Source organism: Lithobates pipiens, unplaced genomic scaffold (genome assembly GCF_037356315.1).
Source record: "Lithobates pipiens isolate NorthernLeopardFrog02 unplaced genomic scaffold, aLitPip1_a1.2 Scaffold_16, whole genome shotgun sequence".
Lineage (NCBI taxonomy): Eukaryota > Metazoa > Chordata > Amphibia > Anura > Ranidae > Lithobates > Lithobates pipiens.
Window position 1 is genome coordinate 209280183 of NW_027507748.1, and position 26834 is coordinate 209307016.

At 43.5% G+C, this 26834-nt stretch overlaps 1 protein-coding gene across 2 annotated transcripts in view; it reads left to right on the forward strand.

Annotated features, from left to right (window-relative positions):
* Positions 1-10591, forward strand: part of ZCCHC17 (zinc finger CCHC-type containing 17) — a 49201-nt gene extending 38610 nt beyond the window's left edge. For both annotated transcript variants that reach the window (XM_077480962.1, XM_077480963.1), the window contains exon 8: positions 10235-10591. In XM_077480962.1, the coding sequence (XP_077337088.1) occupies positions 10235-10411 (177 nt within the window). In that variant the 3' untranslated portion in view covers positions 10412-10591. The remainder of the gene's footprint in view (positions 1-10234) is intronic.
* The last annotated feature ends 16243 nt before the right edge of the window (positions 10592-26834 follow it).

Here is a 26834-nt window from a genome sequence, read left to right on the forward strand (position 1 = left end):
ATCCAGAGAGAGTTTTTTCAGTCCCTGCTGATGTCCAGCTCCTCAATCGCAACCAAGGGGGAGATTTCCTCATAGGAAAAAAATTGTAGTCTCCATAGTGTGATTTGTATAAAAAATCAATTTATTGCCACAAAAATATAAACAAATAAAAACATAAAAAATAATAAAACGGAAAAAACAATTCTCATATGTTGAGACAAGATGTGGGACCACAGTCCATTAAAAAAACCTTTCAGCCTCCATATATAAATGATAACGTTCCAGGAAAAAAGAAAAAAATCCTAGAACAGGGCTAAAAGAAAGGTAATAACCATACGCTAATGGCACTTTATCCCAGATAACACAAAGGACTAGACACCAAAAAAATAATAATGGTAATGTCCCAGGATATAACCTGTTTGTCTGGAGTCACTCCAGTGTTTGTAAGTCCCCCAGGGATAGAGCCCTTCTAGCGCGGAAAAAATATAATAATCCGAACGTGGAAACCGCCCGGTGGACACGCAGCTACGGCTTGCACTCCAACTGCGCTCCAACGAACGGAACTGACGTAATAGGCGTAACTCCGTAGTTTGTTTTTTCATATATATATGCTTATATTAGCACATTGCGTGTATAGGTTGTATAATTTGAATTTTTGCATTTTGATTTTTAATCTCATTAAGCACATTTACATACACCTTCTACTTGTTTCTTTGCACATCTTGGCGATAATGCGACTTTAGGCAAAAAATTCTTTCATATGTATCTATATTAGCGTTTTACACTTACAGTTTATATATTTGGGTTAATAAGTTCACTAGCACATTTACATACGCCTCTTACTGGGAGTTTGCCTACTCAAACCACACTTTGGCATTAATGCGATTTTAGGGAATACTGTCTCTTAGCGATACAGACACAAAAAATTCTTTTGGTTTCTAGTTTGTTGTTTGATTTTCGTTCTTTCCTTTTCTTTTGCTCATTGGAATTATTTGTTAATCCTAGGAACTAATCTCTAGTAGGAACTTTGTTGTTTTTTGGGACTTTTGAGTAGTTTGTAAATCTTAAATCGCAGATTGATAGTCCTTTGGGGTTATGCCTCCTTCTATTATATATATATATTCTTCTAGATGAATATATGATATATTCGGAATTATATACTGATATACATACATATAAGGAGTTTTACTTATAGGTAGCGCCAATTACCCTGGTTATCATATTATTCTATTTCTTGGAGGAAACACCTTTTGGAGTTTCTTTCTTTTGTGGGTGGCAGCAACCTAATGATATAATTAGTATTTAGCCGTAACTACTGTTATTACTATCCTCTCTTACTTCCCACCATTGTCGAGCGCGGTTTTTCCCTTTATTTTTATATATATATATATATATATATATATATATATATATATATATATATATATATATATATATATATATTCTATTATATTTTTAGCAGAGATCCTAGGGAATAAAATAGCGGTTGTTGCAATATTTTATGTCACACGGTATTTGCACAGCGGTCTTTCAAACTCAATTTTTTTTTGGAAAAAATACCCAGATTTAAAAAAAAAAAACGGTAAAGTTAGCCCATTTTTTTCAGCCAAAAGTTTATATTACCTGTTGTTTTTGTGTAAAATATATGTGTGTGTGTGTGTGTGTGTGTGTATATATGTATATTTAACATTTTTCATTCTAAATTATACATACAAGTGAACTGTTTGGATGTTTGTTTTGTTTAATAAATGTAAGAAATTTTCTGTATCACTTAAGGCTGCTTTCACACTGGAGCGAGCAGGCGTTGACGGTAAAACGCTGCCGGTTTTAGCGGTGCTTTACCGTCATTTTAGCGGGGCACTTATAATCCAGCTAGCAGCCCAGGAAGGGGTTCAATGTGCCCGTGAAGCGCCGCTGCCAAATCGCATTGCGGGTGCTTCGGCAGTGGTGCCCATTCATTTCAATGGGCAGGAGTGGTGGAGGAGCGGTATACACCACTCGAAAGATGCTGCTTGCAGGACTTTTTTTTTTTAACGTCCTGGCAGCGCATCTCCCCAGTGTGAAAGCACTCGGGGCTTCCACACAGACTGCAGGGGAGCCGTTTTGCAGGCACTTTACAGGCGCTATTTTAAAGCGCCTGAAAAACGCCCCAGTGTCTGTTAATTTTTTCCCCTTCATCTCATAAAATCTATCGGCCCAAAAAAATCGGCATCATATATCGGCCATGGCGATTTCTAAATATGGGCATCGGCCAGAGAAAAACCCATATCGGTCGACCTCTAATTCAGTCAGATTGGCTGTCTCTGTGAAATGTGAGGTTTATGTTTGTTTGGAGGGGCCTCTGGGTACGCACCGAAATTCCGCAAACAAATTTGGAAGGGTGAGTATGTGGGGATATTCTCTCTGCTACCCCTGGAAAAATCTGGATAGGGTCAAGCCAGAGGAGAGCAAAAAGGAGGATGAAGAAAAACTGCTGTACAGGCTGATCCCATGGACTTTACCTAATTGGCTGCAGGCTTTTGCCATTATGGCAAGTGTAGTTGGGGAGAAGAATCCGGAACACTGTTCAGCGCTCTTCTGTTATCTTGACGCCATCAGGGAGGCCTACAGGGTCTATGGGGTATCCGCATGGTTGAGGTAAGACTAGCAGTTCTGGCAGCAGACCTCCTCTCTGTCCATCCTTGCAGTGGGACCACAAAGAAATTAGTTTGACTTATGACCTCAGCGCAGGCCCCTAATCAGTTTTTTCCAGGGCAGGCCGGTGGCCCCCGGACAACCAGCTGCAAAGAAAAGAGGTGTCTGCTGGCAGTATAATGAGGGCTCCTGCAAGTTTGGGGGGCTTGCCGTTGCCAGCACAAGTGCTCCGGCTGCGGAGGTTTGCATCCCTTGTCCCGCTGCTTCAAGCAGGGGAAGGGCCGTGCTGGCGAGCCTATTAACAAAAGGGATGATGTTGGTGAGGGTGGAAAGGATGCGGATCCAGATTAGAAGGCCTCTCGGTTTTTAGGGGTGGGTTTTTCTGAAGGCTTTTGCATACCTTGTTCCCTGGCCTCTCTTCCAACAGTGTCCCAGAACTCGCGTTCGGCCTTGCAACATCCTGTAATGGTTTCTGAGAAATTGTGGAAGGAACTTGCGTTGGGCAGCATGGGTGGCCCTTTTCCCTCGCAGCCTTTAGCGGATTCGGTGCATGTCACCCCTGAGGCTCGTGCCTAAAGAAGGATCTTAAAGTGTGTTTTCATGGTGACAGTCTTGGGGTGGTACAGGTCATCAACCGTGTCACAGCCTCGTCGCTACCCGTGATCCGACTTATTCAGCACCTAGTGTTACGTTGTCTGCAGTTAAATGTTTTTCTTTATGCTGTTTACCTCCCAGGAGTTGAGAACGGCTTAGCTGATGCATTGTCTCGCTTCAGTGGGGCAGGTTCCAAGAGATGGCAGTGGAGCAACGCAGGGTCCCTTGTCCCAAATGATTGTGGAGGATTGCCTTGGGGTCGTCTCCGGATGGATCAGATGGTCCTTGTGTAACATGACGTGGGCAGCCTATAATAAATTATGGCAAGAGAGGTTGACTTTGCTGCAGCAGGCTGAGGTGGAGCAAGAGGGCCCAGAGGTGAGGTTGCTGGTCCTTTACTTTGTTTCATGGAACCTTGAGGAGGGGGTGTTGGTGTCAGTCGTGAAGCGGAAATTGGCAGGATTAGCATTTTTCTTGAAATTGCAGGGCTGTCGTGATTTCACAAAAGAGTTTTGGGTCCGACAGGGTCTAAAGGGGTATTATAGGTCTCAGAAGTGCAGGGATTCCAGGCGCCCTGTTTCATTTGATATTCTGCAAAATGTTTTAGCCCAGTTGGTTTCCCTGTGTTCCTCAGCCTACAAGGTCTCTTTGTTTAAATTGACCTCCTCTCTGACTTTTTTGTAGCTTTTCGGATTGGCGAACTAGTGGGCCCTTCCAAGAGGGTCCATGGGGGTATGTTGGATCGGGAGGTCATCTGTGTGGAGGACAGGGTATCCCTGCTTTTGCGATGGTCCAAAACGGATCAGGCTGGTAGGGGCAGAAGGGTTCCGATTTTTGCTGTGCCGGCTTTGCCCTTGTGTCTGGTGCTGTCAGAGAGTTTTTCACAGTGCACCCGGATTTGGCTGGGCCCTTTTTGTTACATGCAGATGGGTCTCCCTTGTCCAGATTTCAATTCATATCTATTTTCCGTAAATGTTTAAGGGCATTGGGTTTGGAGGAGGAAGAATTCATTTCGCACTCATTCCAAATTGGGGCAGCCAACAGAAGCCGCCAGGTGTGGGTTGGATGATGAAGTGGCCAAGTGTATTGGTAGGTGGGGATTGAAGAGGTTCCAGCTATATGTTCACCCTCATCTGTTGTCTGATTAGGGGGGGCTAGTTCATTTTGTGCGTGTTCTGTGTTGGTAAGCCTGTGCTTGCGTGCTGGTTTGGTGTAATTTGTTGTGTTTCTTCTTTCAGGTGGCGTGATGGGCCTTGTCTGGATACTGGGCCACTCCTATGTGTTTTGGGTGGCCAGGCGAGCAGACGTTAGGCACAATGGTAGGCAACCAGGCATTTCTAGGCAGGAAACTTGTGTCCGCTCGTTGGGGGTACCGGGCATGCTGTGGAGCAGAGTGGTGCCGGAAGTGCATTGCTTCGCACGAGTGGATAGACCGCCGAATGTTCTTGTGTTACATGTCGGCGGCAATGATTTAGGACTGAGGTCCATGTTGGACATCATTTGTGATGTCAAGTTTAATTTCCTCTGGTGCCTCATGGCCTTCCCGGATATGCTCATCATGTGCTCAGACGACTTGGCATTTGGCTAAGTTGGTGGAGCGGCTCAATAAGGCCCACAGGAAGGTCAACAGGGAGGTAGGCAGATTTGTACTTAGGAATGGGGGTCTGGTTATTTGGTAGTTTGAACTAGAAACGGATACTTGGGGATACCTTTTGGGGTGATGGGGTACACCTCCAATGTAGTGGGAATCAATTTGTGGGCCCTGGGGTTGCAGAATGGTATTCAGGTGTCCTTTTATGAAGCAGTGAAATCTATTCACTGCTTCATTCTCCGGCATTCACAGAGGAGATCTTTCTCCTCTGTATGCCACTTTATGAAGCGGAGTAGATCGCTTCACCCTTGGAGGAATGAAGCGATCTACAAACGCTTCTAACACTGGAGAACGGCCCCTAATACTGCAATCTCGTGAGACTTTAGGAGATTACAGTACTAGAAATTCACCGATACACAGAGATGTCAATTTATTAAGCAGTGATAAATTATCACAGCTCAATACACTGACACACGGTGTGATTAATGTTAGTGAAATAAAGATATATACATATATATAATGTATATGTATACACATAAATATGACAGGGGGACATGGTTACAGTGTTGGGGGGTCTGAACGAGGCATAAGGAAGTTAATCATCTTCCTCTTTCCTCCTCAGATCCCCCCAGATTCTTTCTTCACTCCCCGGTTCTCCACCTCTGAGCTGGTGAATCGGGGAGTGTGAATTCTGACACAGATCACCAGTGAAGCGCTGAGATCGCAGCTTCATAAAGTGACCCTTACTGTGTCATTCTATGAGGATTCTCAGTGTGTGGAGATAATCGGCGGGAGAACAAGTTCAAACACTTCTCCCCTGATTATCTCTGGTTTATAAACTGTTTATGGGCTGTGATCAGCGGCGATCCTCTGGATCTCCACTGATCACTGCTTCATAAACGGACACCTCAGAGAGCTTTGAGGGTGTGGAGGGGCACGCAAGGGTAAGGTCTTCCCCTTGTGCGCTGTGGCAGAGGTTGGTCTTTGCTGGCGAATGAAGAAACCTCGGATAAGGAAGAATTCGGGACCCATCGGTGGTATAAGTCCCTCTGGTGTATTCCAGGTAATGTGGTTTAGCTGGAATTGGTTAATGGGTACACTGCGGTTAGTGTGTTATCTCAAAGCCAGTATGTCAGCTGGAGGCCTAGTATAGTAAAAGGTACCGCAGTTCATTCTTGAACATACGATAGTTTGGGGTTCCTGCAAAGACCAACGATTAGTGACTGATGGGTTTTTGGTTTAATAAATGTTTTTTTACAGTTCATGTTCATTTACGTTTATTTGTTAATAAAGAGGCTCCTACAGCCAATGTTTTACTCCATTTATGGTGTGGTCTCCATTAATGGGATTTAATGGTATAGATGGGATGGAGTATGGGGTTGGTCTGGCAGTTATTGGCTAAGGATGAAACGTCTGTTCTACAATGGTCATGCCTTTTCCAAGTTATAGTATGAAGTGCAGTGCCGTTACAGTGGGAGGAGCATTACATTAAGGAAACCCAAGCTGAGTATAGGTTATGTAAGTTCTGTATGCAAGATTTAATAACGAGGTGTAAAATCAGTGTGGTTTGGCAACATATAATGCACAATATCTCTGAAACCAAAGCAGCACAAAAGTTTATTTTTATGGCACAAATGAATGACGTGTTTGTTTTTAAAATTCAGCAACATGGGGTGCAAAGTGGGTGGTGTTTCGGCAACTATAACACGCAATGGGGGTTATTTACGAAAGGCAAATCTACTTTGCACTACAGGTGCACTTGGAAGTGCAGTCGCTGTAAATCTAAGGGGTAGATCTGAAATGAGTGGAAGTTCTGCTGATTTTATCATTCAATCATGTGCAAGCTAAAATGCTGTTTTATTTTCCTTGCATGTCCCCCTCGGATCTACAGCGACTGCCCAAGTGCACTTGTAGTGCAAAGTAGATTTGCCTTTAGTAAATAAACCCCAATATCTCTAAAACCAAAACGGCACAAACTTTTATTTTTGCGGCACAAACCAGCACAAATGCGGCACAAACGAATGGCATGTTTGTTTCTAAAATTCAGCAACATGTGGTGCAAAGTGGGCGGGGCTTACATTAAATTGAATATCTAATATCTCAGAAACCAAACCGGCATAAATGCTAATTTTTGCGGAACAAATCAGCACAAACGAATAGTATTCAGGTTTTACAAACATGGGGTGCCAACTTCACACAGTGCCAGCTCACCTGCCACCAGCCGGTTCTGCTGCCACATCCACCTCCTGACTGCTGCCACCACGCAGTCTACTGGACTGATCACAGGCACTCATACCTTGCTGTGCTCCCATGGCTGCTGTCTAACCAGGAGCTCACTAACCAGGCACGTGACAGGAGGACGGGGTGATGTCATCGTCTGGGGAAAAAAACAAAATTGCTATCATCTTAAAAATAAAAGCAGCACAATTTTTTTTTTTTTTTTTTTTTTATGACACACAAAAGCACAAACGTAGCACTAACAAATAGTATGTTTGTTTTTAAGATTTAATAACATGGGGTGCAAAGTGGGTGGGGTGTTATCAAATATTAACAAGCTGTTAACTAAAAAACCATAACAGCACAAATAAAAATTTTAGCAGCAAAAATGAGGCACTAACCAACCATCCCAATTTTGTGTCTTTTGGGTGTTTTAGGGGGGCTCAGTGACCTTTGGTGACCTTTAATAAATTATTAACGCAAAAACGATAAAAGATAGAACAAAACTTTAAATGGCACAAACGTAGCACTAACCAACCAGACCAGTTTTGTGTAATTTGGGGGGCTGAGTGACCTTTAATAAATCATTAATAACGCAAAAACGATAAGAGATGGAACAGAAATTTTAGCAGCACAAATGTAGCACTAATCAACAAGACCAGTTTCGTGCCATTTGGCTGTTGTAGGGGGGCTAGGTGATGTCATAATCTAAGGAAAAAAAACAATTGCTAATATCTTAAAAATAAAAGCAGCACAAATGTAAATTTTTTATGGCACAAAACAGCACAAACGTAGCACTAAAGAAACACTTGAGTTTTTATTTGTGCTGATTGTAGGGGGGGCAGCTTCACTGAGCTCATCCGCATGCCTGTCAAATTAGGACCTGTGGCTGTGTTCATACAGTTGCTGTGTCCACATAGCGTACGTGTCTATAAATGGCGGCTTGCTATGGGGGGGGGGGGGGGGGCACAAAGATTTTAAAGGCGAAGTTCACATTTAGTAGCATGCTACATGTTGCACCCATGTTTAGTTGCCATCCCCTGTGGGGACATCGGGCCAGGGATCTTGGAATCTTCTCCGCAACCCTAGCCCCATTTAAAAAAAAAAAAAAGGCCATGCGGGGCTCCGCCCACCTGACCACATCCTTCATTCAAAGTTCTGTGAATGGGAGAACTAAGACTACTGTCAGCCTTTGTGGCTGATGACTTGTAGTTCTCAATTAACCACCAGGGTGCTGATCAGCACTCTGGGTAAATCTTTGCTTCCTGTCATTCAGTAACTGCCTGTTACACTGACAGTCTGTAGGAGCCTGAGATTGCACATGCAACTTGTTGATAATTCACAATTTTATACCGGGGGGGGGGGGGGATATTTTATTTTAATTCTTTTAACATTCCCTTTTTACAATCTCACTTTTTAAAAAGTGCATTATTTTGCAACATAAAACATCCAGTATAAAATCTTTTTCAGCTTAGGCAACAGTCTCCCTCAATTATACATTATCCTAAATTGTCATATTATTATAAAAGTGTCAGTTGTGTTCTTCTGTAGCTCTCTCCCTTGTTATAGCCCAGCTAGTGGTCTCTGTTCTGCTGACATTAGTTCCAGGTTGTTGGGTCGCTCCCCATTCCTGTGTTTATTGATGCTGTGAGCCATTCCTTCACTAACAAACATTCCACAGCATAAGCAGCATCTCCCAGGCTCTGTTATAGGAGCAGAGCCCTGAGAGAGATGTGTCCTCCTTTTATGTAGTACATGTTAAAATCACACAGACCGTTTTATTAAAATTGCAAAATATATATAAATATAATATACACACACACACACACACACTATTGCCAAAAGTATTGTGATGCCTGCCTTTACAATGATGTATTAATGATGTATTGGTCTGTAGGGTTCAATATTGAGTTGGCTCCACCTTTGCAGCTATAACCACTTCAACTCTTATGAGAAGGCTGCACACAAGGGTTAGGAGTAGGTCTATGGGATTGGTTGACCATTCTTCCAGAAGTGCATTTGGTGTATTTGTGAGGTCAGGCACTGATGTTGGACGAAAAGGCCCGACTTGCAGTCTCTGCTCTAATTCATTGCAAAGGTGTTCTATTGGGTTGAGGTCAGAAGTCTGTGCAAGCCAGTCGAGCTCCTCTACCCAAAACTTGCTCATCCATGTCTTTATGGTCCTTGCTTTTTGCACTGGTGCGCAGTCATGTTGGAACAGGAAGGAAAAGTTAGGAGCATGAAATTGTCCAAAATATCTTGGTATGCTGACTCCTTAAGAGTTCCCTTCACTAAAAAAACCAACACCATAATCTGAACCCTCCTCCAAATGATTTGGGCCAGTGCCACACTCCCAATCCTTGTGGACAGCCTTCCCAGAAGAGTTGAAGCTGTTATAGCTGCAAAGGGTGGGCCAACTCACTATTGAACCCTATGGACGGAGACTGGGATGCCATTAAGGTTCATGTGGCATGTGTAAAGGCACGTGTCCCAATACTTTTGACAATATAGTGTATGTGTTAAGTGGTAATAGACCTCCTTGGCCCTAGATGGCCAACCTTGCAAGATAAAAACGGTCTATGGTTATTTCCAGGTAACAAATTTGAGAGTAAAACGCAGGTTAATTTTACTAAAACTGGAGAGTGCAAAATCTGGTGCATGAAAACCAATCAGTATCCAGATTTTATTTATTTATTTATTTATTTTGACAGCTTAATTGAACAAACTGAAGGTAGAAGCTGGTTGGCTACCGTGCAGAGCTGCACCAGACTTTGAACTCTCTAGTTTTAGTAAATCAACCCACAGGGTCTTCTCTATAGCCTCCCAGCAGCAGATGATTGAGAGACTGCTCTGCTTGAAGGGGCCATCTGCTAGGGTGGAGACTGCAGGTCTTTGGCATTATGGTCTAGAGAAAATGACAGGGGGAAAATGCCAATATTCTATTAGTGTAGAGAAAAAAAGCTGAAGGATATGGTGTTGGGTTTTTAAAATGTTCAGGTATGTGTTTCCTGTATGGGGGTCATCAGGTTACTGTCCTAGATACGTATTCTACCTAATTTTCACATTTCCAGTACCTGTCTGGGATTGAGGATTTGAATGTATGGAATTGTCCTGGTGTGCACTTTGAAGACTTTGTACTGGTTTTATTTTGATTCACAGAAACATCTGAGACTGATGTATTTGACACATGAACTATCCCTCTGTTTTGTTTCATGGCAGGAAAAGAAGAGAAAGAAGCACAGCAGGGACAGGGAAACCTCCTCACAATCTGAGAGCTCATCTACTTCCAGCTCTGATAGCGACTCTGAGCCTGCCAAAAAGAAAAAACGACACGCAGAGAAGACCAAAAAAAGCTCAAAGAAAAAGAAGCATAAAAAACACAAACAAAGATCTTGAATAAGAGGTCACTGTTTATTTACATTAATTTTGTCCTGTTGTGTGGCAACATATATTATGTAAAGCTACAAGAATATATTTCTCACACAAGCTGGATGTAGACATGAAATTCCATCTTTTCCTATAGTGGTGATGCAAGGTCAAATTCTAAATAAAATTAACTTCCATTTTTTTTTATTACCAGCTGTTATTGTGATTTATGTTTCTTATTATCAACAAACCTTGATTTACACTTTATTTTTTTTTATTTTTTTTTCATGAAAGATGAACACAAGTAGATTGAAAAGAAAGAAGTTTTTGCTTTTCTGTAATTATTAACCAATCCTTGCATGTTTTTTTTTTTTAAGTGAAAAGCAGTGAACGTATCTTAATTTGACTTGGTATAGGCCTCTTGCAGTTCCTAGGTAGCAGAACTCAGAAAGAAGGAAGGAGAAGCAGCACAATGAGCCTATTGGTTATGCAGATGGCAGGAGAGCAGAGTGACTGATGCTCTTCTGACTTTTGCGTCTCCTATTTATTGTCCAGTCTTAGGGTGGGAGTGGGAAGGAGACCTGAACGTATAGCTACAGCATTGTGTGTGTGTGTGTGTTTATCACTCTATTTCGATTATAGATCTGCATCTTGCACAGGGTAAAATAAGTATTTGAACACGTCATCGTTTTTTCTAGGTAAATATATTTCTAAAGGTGCTATTGACATTACATTTTTACCACATAGAAACTAAAACCAAGAAGCTCAGAAATGATGTGCAATAAAATGGAATGACTCCGGGAAAAAGTACTGCACACATGAAGAAAGGGAGGAGAAAAAAAAATTGATCAAAAAGTGCAAATTAATATCAGCTGGTTCAGTGTCAACTAATGGCTATAAAAAGGGGTCTCATTCCCAAGGCGTCACACAAGAAACCTCATGATAGGTAAAAGCAAAAGAACTCTCTTGACCTTCCCAACCTTATTGTTGCAAAACATACGGATTGCATTGGTTACAGAAGCATTTCTAAACGTCTGAATGTTCCGGTGAGCACTGTTGAGGCCATAATCAGGAAATGGAAAGAATTTCTGACAGACGAGTGAAAAGAATTGAGACTAGTTGTCCAAGAGCAAACAACCAGTTGTGGAGTGCTTCAGAAAAACCTGTTATTAGAAGGTACATTTGTTTCAAAGAAAACCATAAGTATTGCACTCATCTGCCATGGCCTGTATGCATGCTCCCAAAGCAAGACTCCATTGCTGAAGAAAAATCATTGACACTTGTTTAAAGTTTACTGCAAAACATTTAGACATGCCTGGCAAATACTGGGAGAATCAAGCCTGCTCAAGTGAGACCAAAATTAAACTCTTTGGATGCCATAATGCACACCATATTTGGAGGCCAAATGGCATTGCATGTCACCCCAAAAATGCCCCCATAGCAACAGTGAAGTTTGGAGGTGGGACCATCATGGTGTGGGGCTGTTTTTCAGCATACGGTACTGGCAAACTTCATATCCCTTGAAGGAAGAATGAATGGAAAAAATGTACCAAGACATTCTTGATAAAAATCTCCTGCCATTTACCAGGATGAAACGTGGGAGGACCTTTAAGCAAACACAAAGCCAAGGAAGCTCTCAGTTGGTTTCAAAGAAAGAAGGAAAAAAAACCTGCTAGAACGGCCCAGCCAATCACCTGACTTGAATCCAATAGAAAATCTATGGAAAGAACTAAAGATCAGAGTTCACAGAAAAGGTCCACAGCACCTTCAAGATTTAAAGACTGTTTATCCAAATGGGTCAAAATCACACCTGAGTAATGCATCTAGTTTCTCCATAGAGCAGGCGTAGAGAAGCTGTTATTACCAACAAAGGATTTTGTATGAAGTATTCAATAAATTTCAGTTTGCGTGTTCAATACTTTTTTCCCTGTGACATTCCATTTTATTACACAACTTAATTTCTGAACTTGTTTGTTTTAGTTTCTTTGTAGGTATGGATTACATGGGTTGTTACTGACATGGTGAAAATTTTAATGTCCATAGCACCTTTACAAATATATTTACCTAGAAAATGATGACCTATTTAATATTTATTTTGCCCACTGTATATGTGCACTGCTCAGCATAAATAAGTACACCCCTTCTGAAAAGTATATCTCAATGATTAGAACGATTTCCAAAATGTTGACAAAAGTGAGTTTTATAGAACATTTGTTTAGCCCATTACATAAAAGTAAGGTTAATAATATAACTTGGATGGCAAAATCTTCAGTTTTACTCAAATTAGTTGATGCAAAAATGAATACACCTCAGAACATAAACAACTACATCTAGTATTTTTTTGTACGACCTCCAAGATTTGTAAGTAGAGTGCCAAGTCTTCTAGGCATCGAATGAACAACTTGGTGACTATTGCAACATCTATCTTTTTCCTTTTCTTCAAGAACGACCTCTTTTAGAGCCTGGCTACTGGATTAAGAGTGATACTCAGCTTGTCCCTTCAGAATTCTCAAAGTGTTTGGGTTCAGATCAGGAGCACTTTTACCCCGTTCTTCAGAAATGTAAAATTTGGCTTAGATGTGTGTTTTGGATCATTTTCCTGTTGGAAAAGTGCACGATGACCAAGGGCACAGAGTGATGGTAGCATCTTTTCTTTCAATATAGAGCAGTACATCTGTGAATTCATCATACCATCAATGAAATGCAGCTCCCCGACAACAGCAGCACTCGGCCCCACAGATGGATACTACTACCATCATGTTTCACTGTAGACACCATGCGTTTTTCTTTGTACTCTTCACCTTTTGTGACGCCAAAAACATTTCATCTTGGTCTTATCACTCTTTTTTTTTTTTCCCCCAAATCAAATTAGTTTTTATTGAATTTTTTTCATTATACAACAAAAAACACATTAACCACTTGACAACTGGGCACTTAAACCCCCCTCTTGACCAGACCAATTTTCAGCTTTCAGTGCTCTCCCACTTTGAATGACAATTACTCATGCAATACTGTACCCAAATTAATTTTTCTTCCTTTTTTCATACAAATGGAGCTTTCTTTTGGTGGTAGTTGATCACCTCTGGGGGGTTTTTGTGCTATAAATGAAAAAAGACCGAAAATTTTGAAAAAATAAACGCATTTTTCTTAGTTTGTGTGATAAAATTTAGCAAATTATAAATTTTTATTCATAAATTTTGGCCACAGTTTATACTGCTACATATCTTTGGTAAAAATAACCCAAATTAGTGGATATTATTTGGTCTGCGTGAAAGTTAGAGAGTCTAAAAGTTGTGGTGCAAATCTTAAAAGACTGATTTACACCAGTACTGGTGGCCTATTTCATTTCTTGCAACCCAAACAAGCCAGGGATGTACAAATACCCCACTAATGACCCCTTTTTTGAAAGTAGACACTCCAAGGTATTTAGTAAGATGTGTGGTGAGGCGTTTGATGTTGTAATTTTTTTTCCCCACAATTCTTTGCAAAATGAAGATTTTACAAAATACGTTCTGCTACTCCTGAGTATGGCGATACCACATGTATGAGACTTTTATACAGCCTGGCCACATACAGAGGCCCAACATTGAAATAACATTTTCAAGGGTATTAGGAGCATCAATTACACATCTCATTTCTGAACCACCTATTACACTTTTGAAGGCCTTGGAGCACCAGGACAATGGAAATGCCCACAAAATTACCCCATTTTGGAAAGCTAACACCCCAACGCATAATCTGAGGCATAATGAGTCTTTTGAATGTTTCATTTTTTTCCAGAAGTTTTTGGAAAATGTGGGAAAAAATTAAACCGCTTTGTGTAAAAAAAAAAAAAAAAGTGGTCCATTTATGAGATATTTCCAACACATAGCATGTACATAGCAAAAATGTCTTTCGGCTTTAGCACGGATGCCTAGTGGTTAAACATTTCCCTCACATAGCTCCAACCAACGGTAAAGCACAAGGAATTTAAAGCATCAAATACACACTCCCAGTAGCGATACAGTTTGGGACATCGTCACAACTTATGTGTAAGGCCTCCTGTACACTGCTGCTGGTAAACGGACGTTTAGGAGCAGTTGGGTTTTTGTTTTTCAACTGCTTCTGAACTCTCCTCTGTTATCTTATGAGTACATTTCCACAGGGTCATTTAGAGACTTTTTTTGGAAACCAAAAAAATGCATTCAGAAGCTGTGTTTAGAGGCATTTCAAGCGCCAACCGCAGCTACCCGTGTTTAGGTGCCTTTTGGTCTAGAGGCGTTTTTAAAGGGAAACATTTTATTTATTACTTTTGAGCCTGAATGCTAAAAACACACCAAAAACTCAATTATCACTGCCTGCAAACTTTATATACCATGTGATATTCCCCTTATCAGCCAATTATGCTGTACAATACATGACTTGCACTTATGCTTAAGTTGAGTCACCAACGGACATTCTGCTGGTGGCACGCTTTTCCTCACGTTGGTGTCCATGCAAACTAGATGGGATCTAACCTTTTCCAAGAGAATGTCAAAGGTGGCAATTGACATATGTGTAAAATTAAAAGATTTCTCTAGGTAATTACGGAGCTGAACATACATATTAGAAAAGTATCCTGTAGACATGCGTTGAGCCATCAATGGATGTGTCCAGTAGCTATGAACTCTGGTTCTCTCAAGCAATTTTCTACGTCTTTGGAGCCTCAGCAAAAGCAACATCAGGAGCATTTCCTCACACATGCTCATCGTGGAATCCATATTAACAAACCAACCAAAAAATAAAAGCTAGCTACAAGCACACTACTTTCTCAGCTGCTACTCACACTTCTCTCACAGAATGGCTTAAATAGTTAATAAATACTTGTTTTTAGTGCTTTCTAATCATTTGGCAGGGTCTCCTGAGGTTATCTTTAGTAAATGCTTCTAAAAGCAAATGCAGTTTGTAAACGCTCCTAAAAACGTGGATTACTAGCTGTAATGTCCCAGCGTTCAGGAGAAGTTGAGAAACGTCCTGTGTACAGAAAGCCTGTACCAGTAATACATCTTGGACAATTTGATGTTGCTTTCCCCCAGGAGTACAGTTTTAAAGGGGTATAATGGGCTCTATGAATGATAAATAACTGAGTCAAGCGCTGTGAGGGAGGATAAGCATACTTTAACCTCTTAGGCCTGATTCACACCTATGCAGTTTTAGTGCTTTTTGCAGATTTGCACTACAGTCCATTTAACATGGTTTCCTATGGAACATGTCCTGTAGTGCAAATCTGCAAAATGCAAAAAGCACTAAAAATGCATAGGTGTGAATCGGGCCTTAAAGACCAGCCACCAGTTATACTGCGACAGGTTGGCCCTCCTGGGCGAATTGCCGTTCCTGTACGTTGGCCACTTTAAAAGCTGTAGGGGGAACACATGCACCCACAGCATGACACCAATGCACTTGCCCGGCGGGCTTGGTGCCTGGCAGCCAGGGGCGGACTGACCATTAGGGCAGTCGGGCGCCGACCGAGGGCCCGGTGTCCAGCAGGGGGCCCCACGGTGTTTGCAACCGCAGAGTTAACCCCTTTTTGGAGCTGCCCATTAAAATCCATTATGGGCATTGGTGCCCGTAAAAAAGATGGCCGCGAGCCAACCATGGAACAGCGCATGCGCCGTTCCGAAGCCGGGCAGGCTCGGAAAAGTTCGTACGCGCTCGGCCGGGCGGCACATGCACAGTAACGTAATGGCCCCTCCCGGCGCCATTTTCAAATAGACGATCGGGACACTGGCAGAAGAGCCGAGCAGGGGTGAGGACTGAGGAGGGAAGAGGAGAGTAAAACTGTGAGTAAACTCTGAGTGAGAGCGGAGAAAATCGCTGGGAGCCCGGAGGCGGCAGAGGGTGAAGCTGTGGCATGCAGGGGAGGGACAGAGACTGATGTGTTCTGTCATCTATCATATTACTTCTCCACATCATCAGTGCTGTGTCCTCCTCCTGTGCCCCTTTCTCCTCTCTACAGGCCAGGGAAGCACTGTGCTGCCCTGACCTGTGGAGAGGAGAAAGAGGCACAGGAGGAGGACACAGCACACTGATAATGTGGAGAAGTAATATGATGGAGAGGAGGAGGCTAAGGTGAGGAGGACACTATCATGTCCACAACCTCTGTCCCCCTCTTGTGGTATGTCTGCAACCTCTGTGTCCCTCCTGTAGTATATCCGCAACCTTTGTCCCCCTCCTGTAGTATGTCCGCAACCTCTGTCCCCCTCCTGTAGTATGTCCGCAACCTCTGTCCCCCTCCTGTAGTATGTCCGCAACCTCTGTCCCCCTCCTGTAGTATTTCCGCAACCTCTGTCCCCCTCCTGTAGTATGTCCGCAACCTCTGCCCTCCTCCTGTAGTATGTCCGCAACCTCTGCCCCCTCCTGTAGTATGTCCGCAACCTCTGCCCCCTCCTCTAGTATATCCGCAACCTCTCTCCCCCTCTTGTAGTATATCCGCAACCTCTCTCCCCCTCCTGTAGTATGTCCGCAACCTCTGTCCACCTCTTGTAATATGTCCGCAACCTCTGTCCACCTCTTGTAATATGTCCGCAACCTCTGTCCACTTCCTGCGGTATGTCCGCAACCTCTGTCCACCTCCTGCGGTATGTCCGCAGCCTCTGTCCACCTCCTGCAGTATGTCCGCAGCCTCTGTCCACCTCCTGTATCATGTCCGCAGCCTCTGTCCACCTCCTGTATCATGTCCGCAGCCTCTGTCCACCTCCTGTATCATGTCCGCAGCCTCTGTCCACCTCCTGTATCATGTCCGCAGCCTCTATCCACCTCCTGTATCATGTCCGCAGCCTCTGTTCACCTCCTGTATCATGTCCGCCGCCTCTGTCCACCTCCTGTATCATGTCCGCCGCCTCTGTCCACCTCCTGTATCATGTCCGCCACCTCTGTCCACCTCCTGTATCATGTCCGCAGCCTCTGTCCACCTCCTGTATCATGTCCGCAGCATCTGACCATCTCTTGTCTTTTATCATGTCTGCAGTTCTTTGCCCCATCCCAGGGATTCCCCTCTGCCCCCATCCCAGGGGCCCCTTTCTGCCCCCATCCCAGGAATCCCTCTCTGCTTCCATCCTAGGGGTCCAGGAGTGTACACATGTTGCAGCCTCAGCAGAAATTATACACCCTGTCACGCTTGTCATGGGGCTTGCTCTGCAAAGATTGTGCAACCTTATCCAGTACAGCGACTAAGTGGCTAAAGCAGGCTATAAGGAGGCGTTGTATTGCCTCATCACATAACTTGCTTTATCCCCTTGGATCCCACACTAGCATGATGCTACTGCGTACATTACACATTCTTGCAGGGTGTTTGCAGAGTGGCCCTATTCACTTGATTGGGTCATGATCATCCACCAAAAGCAACAGGGGGTATAATTCCTGCCGCAGCATGTGTACATCCTCAGCTGCTGCCTCTGCAGCTAAAGGGGGTAGAGACCAATGTATGTAATGTGGGCAGTGTGGCTGGGACACAGGGGGGGCCCATGAGTTGTCAGTCCGCCCCTGCCGGCAGCCACCCACGATCGCTCCTGACAGTGACAGAACAGAAACCTGTCAATGTAAACAGACAGATCTCCGTTCTGTCAGAGGAGGAGAGACAGATCTGCTGCTCCTAAAGATTAGGAACAGCAATCCGTCTCCTCCAGGCAGTCCCATCCCCCCACCGTTGAAACACCGTTAACCCCTAGATTGCCCCCCTAGTGTTAACCACTTCCCTGCCTGTGATGTTTATTCAGTAATCAGTGGCTATTTTGTTTTAGCTCTGATCGCTGTATAAATATCAGTGGTCCCCAAAAAGTGTTGATTTGTCTGCCGTAATGTCACAGTCCCGCTAAAAATTGCTGCTCACCGCCATTACTTGTATAAAATAATGTTTTAATAAAAATGCCATAAATCTATCCCCTAATTTGTAGACACAATAACGTTTGTGCAAATCAATCGATATACGTTTATTGCGATTTTGGTAAAAAAAAAAAAAATATGTAGTAGAATACATATTGGCCTAAAGTGATGAAGACATTTTTATTTTTATTTTGGGATATTTATTATAGCAAAAAGTAAAAAATATGATTTTTTTTTCAAAATTTACGCTCTTTTTTTTGTTTATAGCACAAAAAATAAAAAAGCAGAGGTGATCAAATACCACCAAAAGAAAGCACTATTTGTGAGAAAAAAAAAGGACGTCAGTTTTGTTTGGGTACAGGGTCTCACGACCGCACAATTTTCAGTTAAAGCAACACAGTACAGTATCGCAAAAATCATTAAGGGGCAAATCCTTCCGGCCCTTAACCACTTTACGACCAGCACACGCTGATGTACGTCCATTTTTTGAAGAGGGATATCTCAGTAACGGCAGCAGCTGCTGCCACAACCGAGATATCCATCTCTTCAGGCGCCAGTCGTGTGTACGATAATAGTGGTCTCTGCGGCGGGTTTGACGCGAGATCACCGTTATCGGCAACGGGAGAGGTGCCACCCCCCTCCCGCTGCTCTCCCGCGCCCTCCGCCGCTTACCAGAGCTTCATGGCGGAGGCGATCAGGACCTGCCTTGTCTGTGGTATGGAGACGAGTGAGGCTAAGATGGCCCCCACCCGTCTCTATACCATAACAGGCCCATACCTCTTAAAGGCGCATTTTTTCAATGTAATTTTTTTCAAATGAAATTTATTTTTTTATTGCATTTAAGTCCAAATATGAGATCTGAGGAGTTTTTGACCCCAGATCTCATATTTAAGAGGACCTGACATGCTTTTTTCTATTACAAGGGATGTTTACATTCCTTGTAATAGGAATAAAAGTGATCCAATTTTTTTTAAGACAGTGTAAAAATAAATAAAATCAAGTAAAATAAATAAGAAATTTTTATTTATTTTTTTAAACACCCCATCCGGACGAGGTCATGCACAAAAGCGAACGCATATGTGAGTAGCGCCCGCATATGAAAACGGTAGTCAAACCACACATGTTAGGTATTGCCCCGATCAGTAGAGCGAGAGCAATAATTCTAGCCCTAGACCTCTGTAACGCAAAACCTGCAACCTGTAGAATTTTTTAAATGTCGGTTATGGAGATTTTTGAGGGTAAAAGCTTGACGCCATTCCACGAGCGGCCGCAATTTTGAAGCGTGACATGTTGGGTATCAAGTTACTCTGCATAACATTATCTTTCACCATATAAAAAAAATTGGCTAATTTTACTGTTGTCTTACTTTTTTATTCAAAAAAGTGATTTTTTTTTTTAATAAAAAGTGCACTTGTAAGACCGCTGCGCAAATACGGTGTGAAAAGAAGTATTGCAATGACCGCCATTTTATTCTCTAGGGTGTTAGAAAAAAGCAATATATAATGTTTGGGGTTGTAAGTAATTTTCTAGCAAAAAAAACTGTTTTAAACATGTAAACACCGAATCTGAAAAAGAGGCTTGGTCCTTAACCGCATGCCGACCAGCCGCCGCAGTTCGCCATTGTGTTACGTCGGCAACATAAACGGCCACTAGGGGGCGCGTGTGCCCCCGCTCGCTCCCCGAGCTGATGAGAGTGCCCGGCGGTATGGATCGCCGCCGAGCTCCCGCGATCGCTCGGGGCACACGGAGAACCAGTAGCTAAGTGTGTAAACACACAGTTGCCAGTTCTCTGAGCAGGGAACAGTCAGATCGTCTGTCCATACACATTAACCCCTCCCCTGCCCCCTAGTGTTAACCCCTTCACTGCCAGTGACATTTTTACAGTAATCAATGCCATTTTAATCGCATTGATCGCTGTATTAATGCCAATGGCAAAAATCGCTGATCGCCGTCATTACTAGTAAAAAAAAAAAAACTATTAAAAATGCCATAAATCTATCCCCTATTTTGTAGACGCTATAACTTTTGCGCAAACCAATCAATAAACGCTTATTGTGATTTATTTTTACCTAAAACATGTAGAAGAATACGTATCGGCCTAAACTGAGGCAAAAAAATGTTTTTTTAATATATATTTTTACCACCAAAGGAAAGCTCTATTTGTGGGGAAAAAAGGACGTCAATTTTGTTTGGGAGCCACGTTGCACGACCATGCAATGGTCAGTTAAAGTAATGCAGTGCCGAGTTGCAAAAAGTGGTCTGGTCTTTGGCCAGCCAAATGGTCTGGGGGTTAAGTGGTTAGCAAAATACATTTTCACCCACTCCTCATCACTAAGTGTCTCTAAATTTTTACACCACTGTACAAAAAAAAAAAAAAAAAAAAAAAGAGTACAGAGTCCCAGTAGTCTTCTTCTTTTTCAGCATAGGCCCTGGAAAATTCTAGGTGGGCTTTTTTGTGCATGGGCTTTAGGAGAGCCTTCCTTCGGGTGACACCCATGCATGCCATTCCTCTGCAGTGTATGCCATATTGTGTCACGGGAAACAATCATCCTAGTTTGGCTTTCTACTTCTTTAGCTAATGGCATTGAACTTGCATGGGGATTTTCTTCAACCCTTCTCATCGGAAGACACTCCTGTTGAGGCGTTAACTGGACGGCCTGGATATCTCTGTGAGACGGTTGCACTTCCATCTTTGTTAAATTTTTGTATCACTTTTGCTACAGGATTCTGACTGATAAGTAAAGCTTTGCTGATCTTCTTGTAGCCTACACCTTTCTAGTGTAAAGAAATCATTTTTTTCTCAGGCCTTGTGAAATTTCTCTTCCATGTGGTGCCATTGCTGACAGCATGAAATGGAAAGGGGTTTTCTTTGTTAACTACTCGCTAACTGGTGACATTGATAGGTGGCGTTGGTGGGCACTGTTGTGCACTGGTGGGCACAAATGAGGCGGAGGCTGCTCTCCTTGATCGGGACTGATATCTCTCTGACAGCCGCCAGTGATCGGCTATCAGCGTGAGGAGGAAATAATAGCCGATTACCGGCTCTGTTTACATCACGTGATCAGCTGTCATTGGCTGACAGCTGATCACCTGGTAAGGTTTATATATATATATATATATATATATATATATATATATATATATATATATTGGATATGTATTATAGCAGAAAGTAAAAAATATTGTTTTTTTTTTCAAAATTCTGTCTTTATTTTATTATATTGTTTATAGCGCAAACAAAAAAAACGCAGAGGTGATCAAATGTGGGGGGAAAAAAAATTTGTTTGGGAACAACGTCGCACGGCGCGCAATTGTCAGTTAAAGCGACACAGTGCAGTATTGCAAAAAATGGTCTAGTTTTGTGTGCGTTACAGCCAGTTTAACGCCTTTTTTCTTCTGTGTGAGTTACTGCCAGTTTTACGCCATATCGTTTTGGGTGCTTTACTGGCAGTTTAACGCCATATCGTTTTGTGCGCGTTACTGCCAGTTTAACACCATATTGTTTTGTGCACGTTACTGCCAGTTTAACTCCATATAGCTCTGTACGTTTGGCGCATTATATTGCAGTATATTATAGTGTATCCGTGGAGTGTGTCTGTGTAGCTTGAGTACTCAAATTAAAGTGCACCAAACACCACTTTACATTGATTAAAGTGCATCTACGTACAGATTTCAACTTCTTCTTTACATTTGCTTATAAGCACCGCCCCCTCCATCCCAATAATGTTTGGGAGGACAACAAGGAGAGACAAAAGTTTCCTTGGCACTGTAAGGGGACCAGCAACAAATGTGTCCACAGGCAAAGGTTGACGTGGAGGTCACTCCTCAGCCAGGGCATAATTTCCTCTGTTTAGTGAACTTGCCTGTGCTATTCAACCACAGCATGCAGAGGAGGTGGTGGACTGGCTTACTAAACCTTCCTCATCCTCCTCATCCTCTGTCACGCAAGCAGAGACAAGTGTGCAGTCCCCTGCAGTTGCCAGAGTGGATAAACCTGCCTCCCTATCCACATCTTTTCCTGCCATCGCCCCAACATTAGGAATTGAGGAGTCAGCTGAATTATTTGATCACAGTGTCAGCCACTTGCACCTTGATGATGCCCAGCCATTACTGGATTCAGATGTTGGTTCTTAGGTTGAGAATGACAGGAACTTTGTTATAAGCTTATACCCATTTTCCTGCATTTGTACGTTAAGTGAGCCCTTGTGAATGGATAGGTACATGTGGTCCCAGTCATTGTGCCTAGCTCATTTTCCCAGCAGCTATGTTCCAAGCGCAAGGAAGCGTAGGGTTTCTCAAACATTAAAGCATAGAGCACTGAAATCAAGTGACTCTGGGGAAAGGAGCTAGAACACTGTGATTCCAGGGCCGTTAGGACTTTTGTAAAGCTTTCCTTGTTCCCTGGACGTAAGCCCAGAAAGGGAAAGACTTAGTATTTGAGATTGCTGCAAGTTCTTCCTGCCGGAGAAATCTTCCCCTTGAGAAGAAATGCTTGGTTTGCGTGTCTGAGAATGGCCTTTCCGCTGCTAAATAAGCTTTCTCCATACCCGGGGGGGGAAATCAGGGTTATTTTTGATAGGTGTGATCGCGCAAGTTATCGCTGAAAGAGCGTGAATCTTGCATGCCCTGTCAAAGGCGTTCAAAGTCGCTCCGATAAGTGGGTGAGATTGAATGGGTGTTGGTATATGTGTTTTCGCAAGCCAGGGGGTTAGACAAAGTTCTGTCCTTGAGATCAGCTGCTCTAGTAACACCCAGCCCTTGCATCTTCTATGAAGCCTCCAGTCCACTACTCGGGTCAGGTGTACCGCCCAATAGTACCTCTGCAAGTCTGGAAGGCCGATTCCACCTTTAGTTTTTGGCAAGACTAACTTTGACCACCCGACTGTCTTGTTACCCCAGAGAAAAGCTCTACACATCCTCTTTTAGGCTGCGAAAAAAGAGGATGGTAAGTGAATGGGTATAGTTTGCAGTTTATACAGAAAGCGAGGAAGTATAGTCATCTTGAAAATCGAGGCTCGACCAAACCATGAGATTGTGGGGGGGACCCATCTATTGAGATCCTGCTGTATAATTCTCAGTTCTGATAGTAAATTTTTTTCATACGAGTGTTTAAGTTTGCTAGGGAGATGTATGCCTAGGTATGTGAGGCCAGCGGAATGGCAAGTTAGTCTGACAGAGTTGAACTGTTGTAGGGTGAAGAGATACATTTCATGCAAAGGATTTTGAGTAGTTAATCTTCAGGTTCAAGATAGTTTTAAATTGTTCCAGGACCGGCATTAGATTGGGTAAAGATGTTAACGGGGATGAGAAAAAAAGCAGAATATCATCGGCGAAGGTGGTTTTTTTTGTACTCCCGTTGGTGTACTGTTATGCCTTTGATGTTCGCTCGGATACACCGAAGGAGGGGTTCTAAGGTAAGAATGTGCAATAAGGGAGAGAGAGGGCAACGCTGTCTGGTCCCGTTTTGGATGGGGAAGGCATCCGACAGGTGGCCATTGACTCAGACTCTAGCCCTGGGATCGGCATAGAGTGCCTTGATATAGGCCCGCATACAGCTTCCCAATCCCAGGGCCTTCAGGACCACGTCTATGTAGTACCAGGCCACGTGATCGAATGTCTTCTCGGCATCCATGGCTAGAAAGCAGACCTCTCGCTGGGTGGAGGTGAGCCAGTGATGTATGTTGAGGGCCTTAATGGTGTAGTCCCTAACTTCCCTTCCTGGGATAAAGCCAACCTGGTCTAGACCTACCCATGCAGGCACATGGTAGGACAGTCAAATGGCCAATATTTTGGCAAACAATTTCACTTCCACATTCAAAAGGGAGATGGGTCAATAGCTGGCTACATCTGTGGCATCTTTGTTCTCTTTGGGGATAATCAAAATATATGCCTCTAATAGGCTTCTTTAGTTGCAGGGAGTGTGGGAGAGGGTATTGAAAGCCCAGAGGAAGCCCGGCGCTAAGAGTTCTGCAAAGCTTTTGTGGTATTGCGCTGGGAAACCGTCTGGTCCTGGGCTTTTGCCAGGTTTCATGGCCTTCAAGGCCTCCCCCCACTCCTCCGCTGACAGCAGGGCTTCCAAGGCCTGCCAATCCTCACCCGAAAGCGCCTGGGGGCTATATGTGCCCAGGAATTCCCGTATGAGGTTTGCACGCGTGTTTTCATCTACCAACCTGTGTTCGTGTGATTGAACATAACCAATATTTAATTTATTACATCAGGGGACACAGAGCCATAGTACTTACTATGTGGTTATAGGGCCACTGATAGGTGATGGACACTGGCACGCCCTAAGGCAATAATTGTACTCCCTATACAACCCCTCCTACTACTGGGAGTCCTCAGTTTTTTCGCCAGTGTCTAAGGTGTTGGTCACGAGTAAAGATGTGCTGTGCTGAGCTCCACTGGAAGCTTCCCTGCTGGGGCTAGCCATGCTGACCGGATCCGTTCTGATGTCCTTTCATGGGCTAAATGGATGGTACCCAGGCTTTGTGTCCGAAGAAACGAGGCTTTGCTTGCAAACACTTCTTTTTAGAGAGCTGGACCCTGGGATCCAGCACTTTTTGGTAGTAAGGCCAAAAAGTTTTTACTGGCAGGGTGCTGCCTCAGGTGCAGAATTGTGGGTAACAGGAGGTTCCCCTGTTCCTGAAGGTTTCCTAAAGGTCTCAGAGCCCACCGTGAAGGGTGAATTTTTAGTTTTTATCTCAGATAACCCTGCTGCAAGGACAGGGTAAGGGAGATTGCTCACGTGAGAAAACACTTTCCTTTGAAAGGAAAAGAGGGGGGCGTAATTCGTGCGGGGGGCGTGGCTAACGGCGTCAGACGCCAGCCACACATGGAGAAAGTGGTAAAGCGCTGTGTATGTGTAGCTGCTGCTGGCTGTGGAGGGACACATGAGGATAATGGCTTGTTCAGGTTAGCGACACAGGCATTTCCCTTTGACACATTATACTTTACCAGGCTAGGATTAATAGCAGCTAATGGCACTGGACTATAGCCTAGCAGTTTACATTCTTTTTCTGGTAGTGCCTCTGCTTTATGCTCCAGGCTATGAGTGGTAATGGGACCAGGAACTTCCTCTAAGGGTTCTAAAGGGGTCAATGGTTTTCACTATAAACTAAATCCATTTCCACTTTAGCCTATGGAAGAGGATTTCTATGAAAGAAAATGGGGGGTTCCAGCAATTGATGCTGCAATCGCCTCAGTGAGCAAGAATCTCACATGTCCGGTGGATAATGCACTGATGTTAAAGGATCCAACAGATAAAAAGTTGGAACTTCTTTCTAAAAACAATATGTCTTTAGCAAGTTCAGTAGCGCAGCCAGTTCTTGCTGCAATTGGTGTATCTCAGTCCATTAAGGAATAGTTTGTGGAGATACTTAAAATTCTGCCTGATCAGTAGGCCCAGCAATGGGCTGGTGTATCAGACGCACTATGTTTCACAGTAGATGCTATGAAAGACTATCATTTAAGCCTCATGGCTTATGCTTGGACTAATGCATTTTCGCAGAGTTCTGTGGCTGAAAAATTGGTCACCTCTTTTATCCACACCTGGTCTGGCTATTTTCATGTGGTTGTCTGGACAACAACTTTCTTACCCGCTATGGCTACGATTAAGATAGTGTCTCATAACATAGGTGGTCTTTGCTCTCCCAACAAACGGAACCGATTATGGTTGTTATGGTTGGAGCTGAAGCAGCTAGGGCTGAAGCGCAGGTACTGTTCTTGCGGGAGTCACATTTCACCCACACCTTTTCCCACCTGTATCTTAATAATTCCTTGAAGACAAAGTCCCACAGCACAGCTATTGCTGTTCACAAAAAGCTGGCTGTTTCAACCCACGGACCAACACTCTTGCCTTTGGGGCTGCTAGGTCTTTCTGAAGGGCTCTATTATGGGCCAGACCTACACAATTGCGACATTATATGCGCTTAACTCTCAACAGCTGTCGGTGCTGGGCACCTATTTACCAGAAACTCTTTCTTTCAGTGCACAGAGGCTACTGAACTGTTGGTTAATTACCAGCCATTCATTGTTTCCACAGCGATTCACCTGGTTACCATTACCTGTCTCATTAGTCCAGCCTACAGCTAGTCCCTTTTACCTATTTAAACAGCTTTGCTCATTCCCTCCGTGCCCTCGTTTGGTCAACATCTCCAGTGTGTTCCTGTGTATGACTTCTCTTCTGATTCATACTCCTGATTTTTGGCTCCTGACAATGCTGACATCTGGTTCCCTGATCCTGGCTAGTCTGATTAACCACTTAAGGACCGCCTCACGCCGATATACGTCAGCAGAATGGCACGGCTGGGCACAATCACGTACCTGTACGTGGCTCTTTAAGTGCCCAGCTGTGGGTTGGGAGCGAGCCGCCAGCGGCACGCTCCCGACCCGGTCCTGAGCTCGTCGCTGGTGTCCTGCGATCGGGTTACAGAGCTGAAGAATGAGGAGAGGTCTGTGTAAACAAACCTCTCCCCGTGCTTCCTAGTGTGGTTGTCACCGATTGTCTGTTCCCTTTTATAGGGAAGGACGATCAATGACATCACATGCCAGGCCATGCCCCACTACAAAAAAAAAAACACATAACGTCCCAAAATGAGGCTTGGTCCTTTGGCTG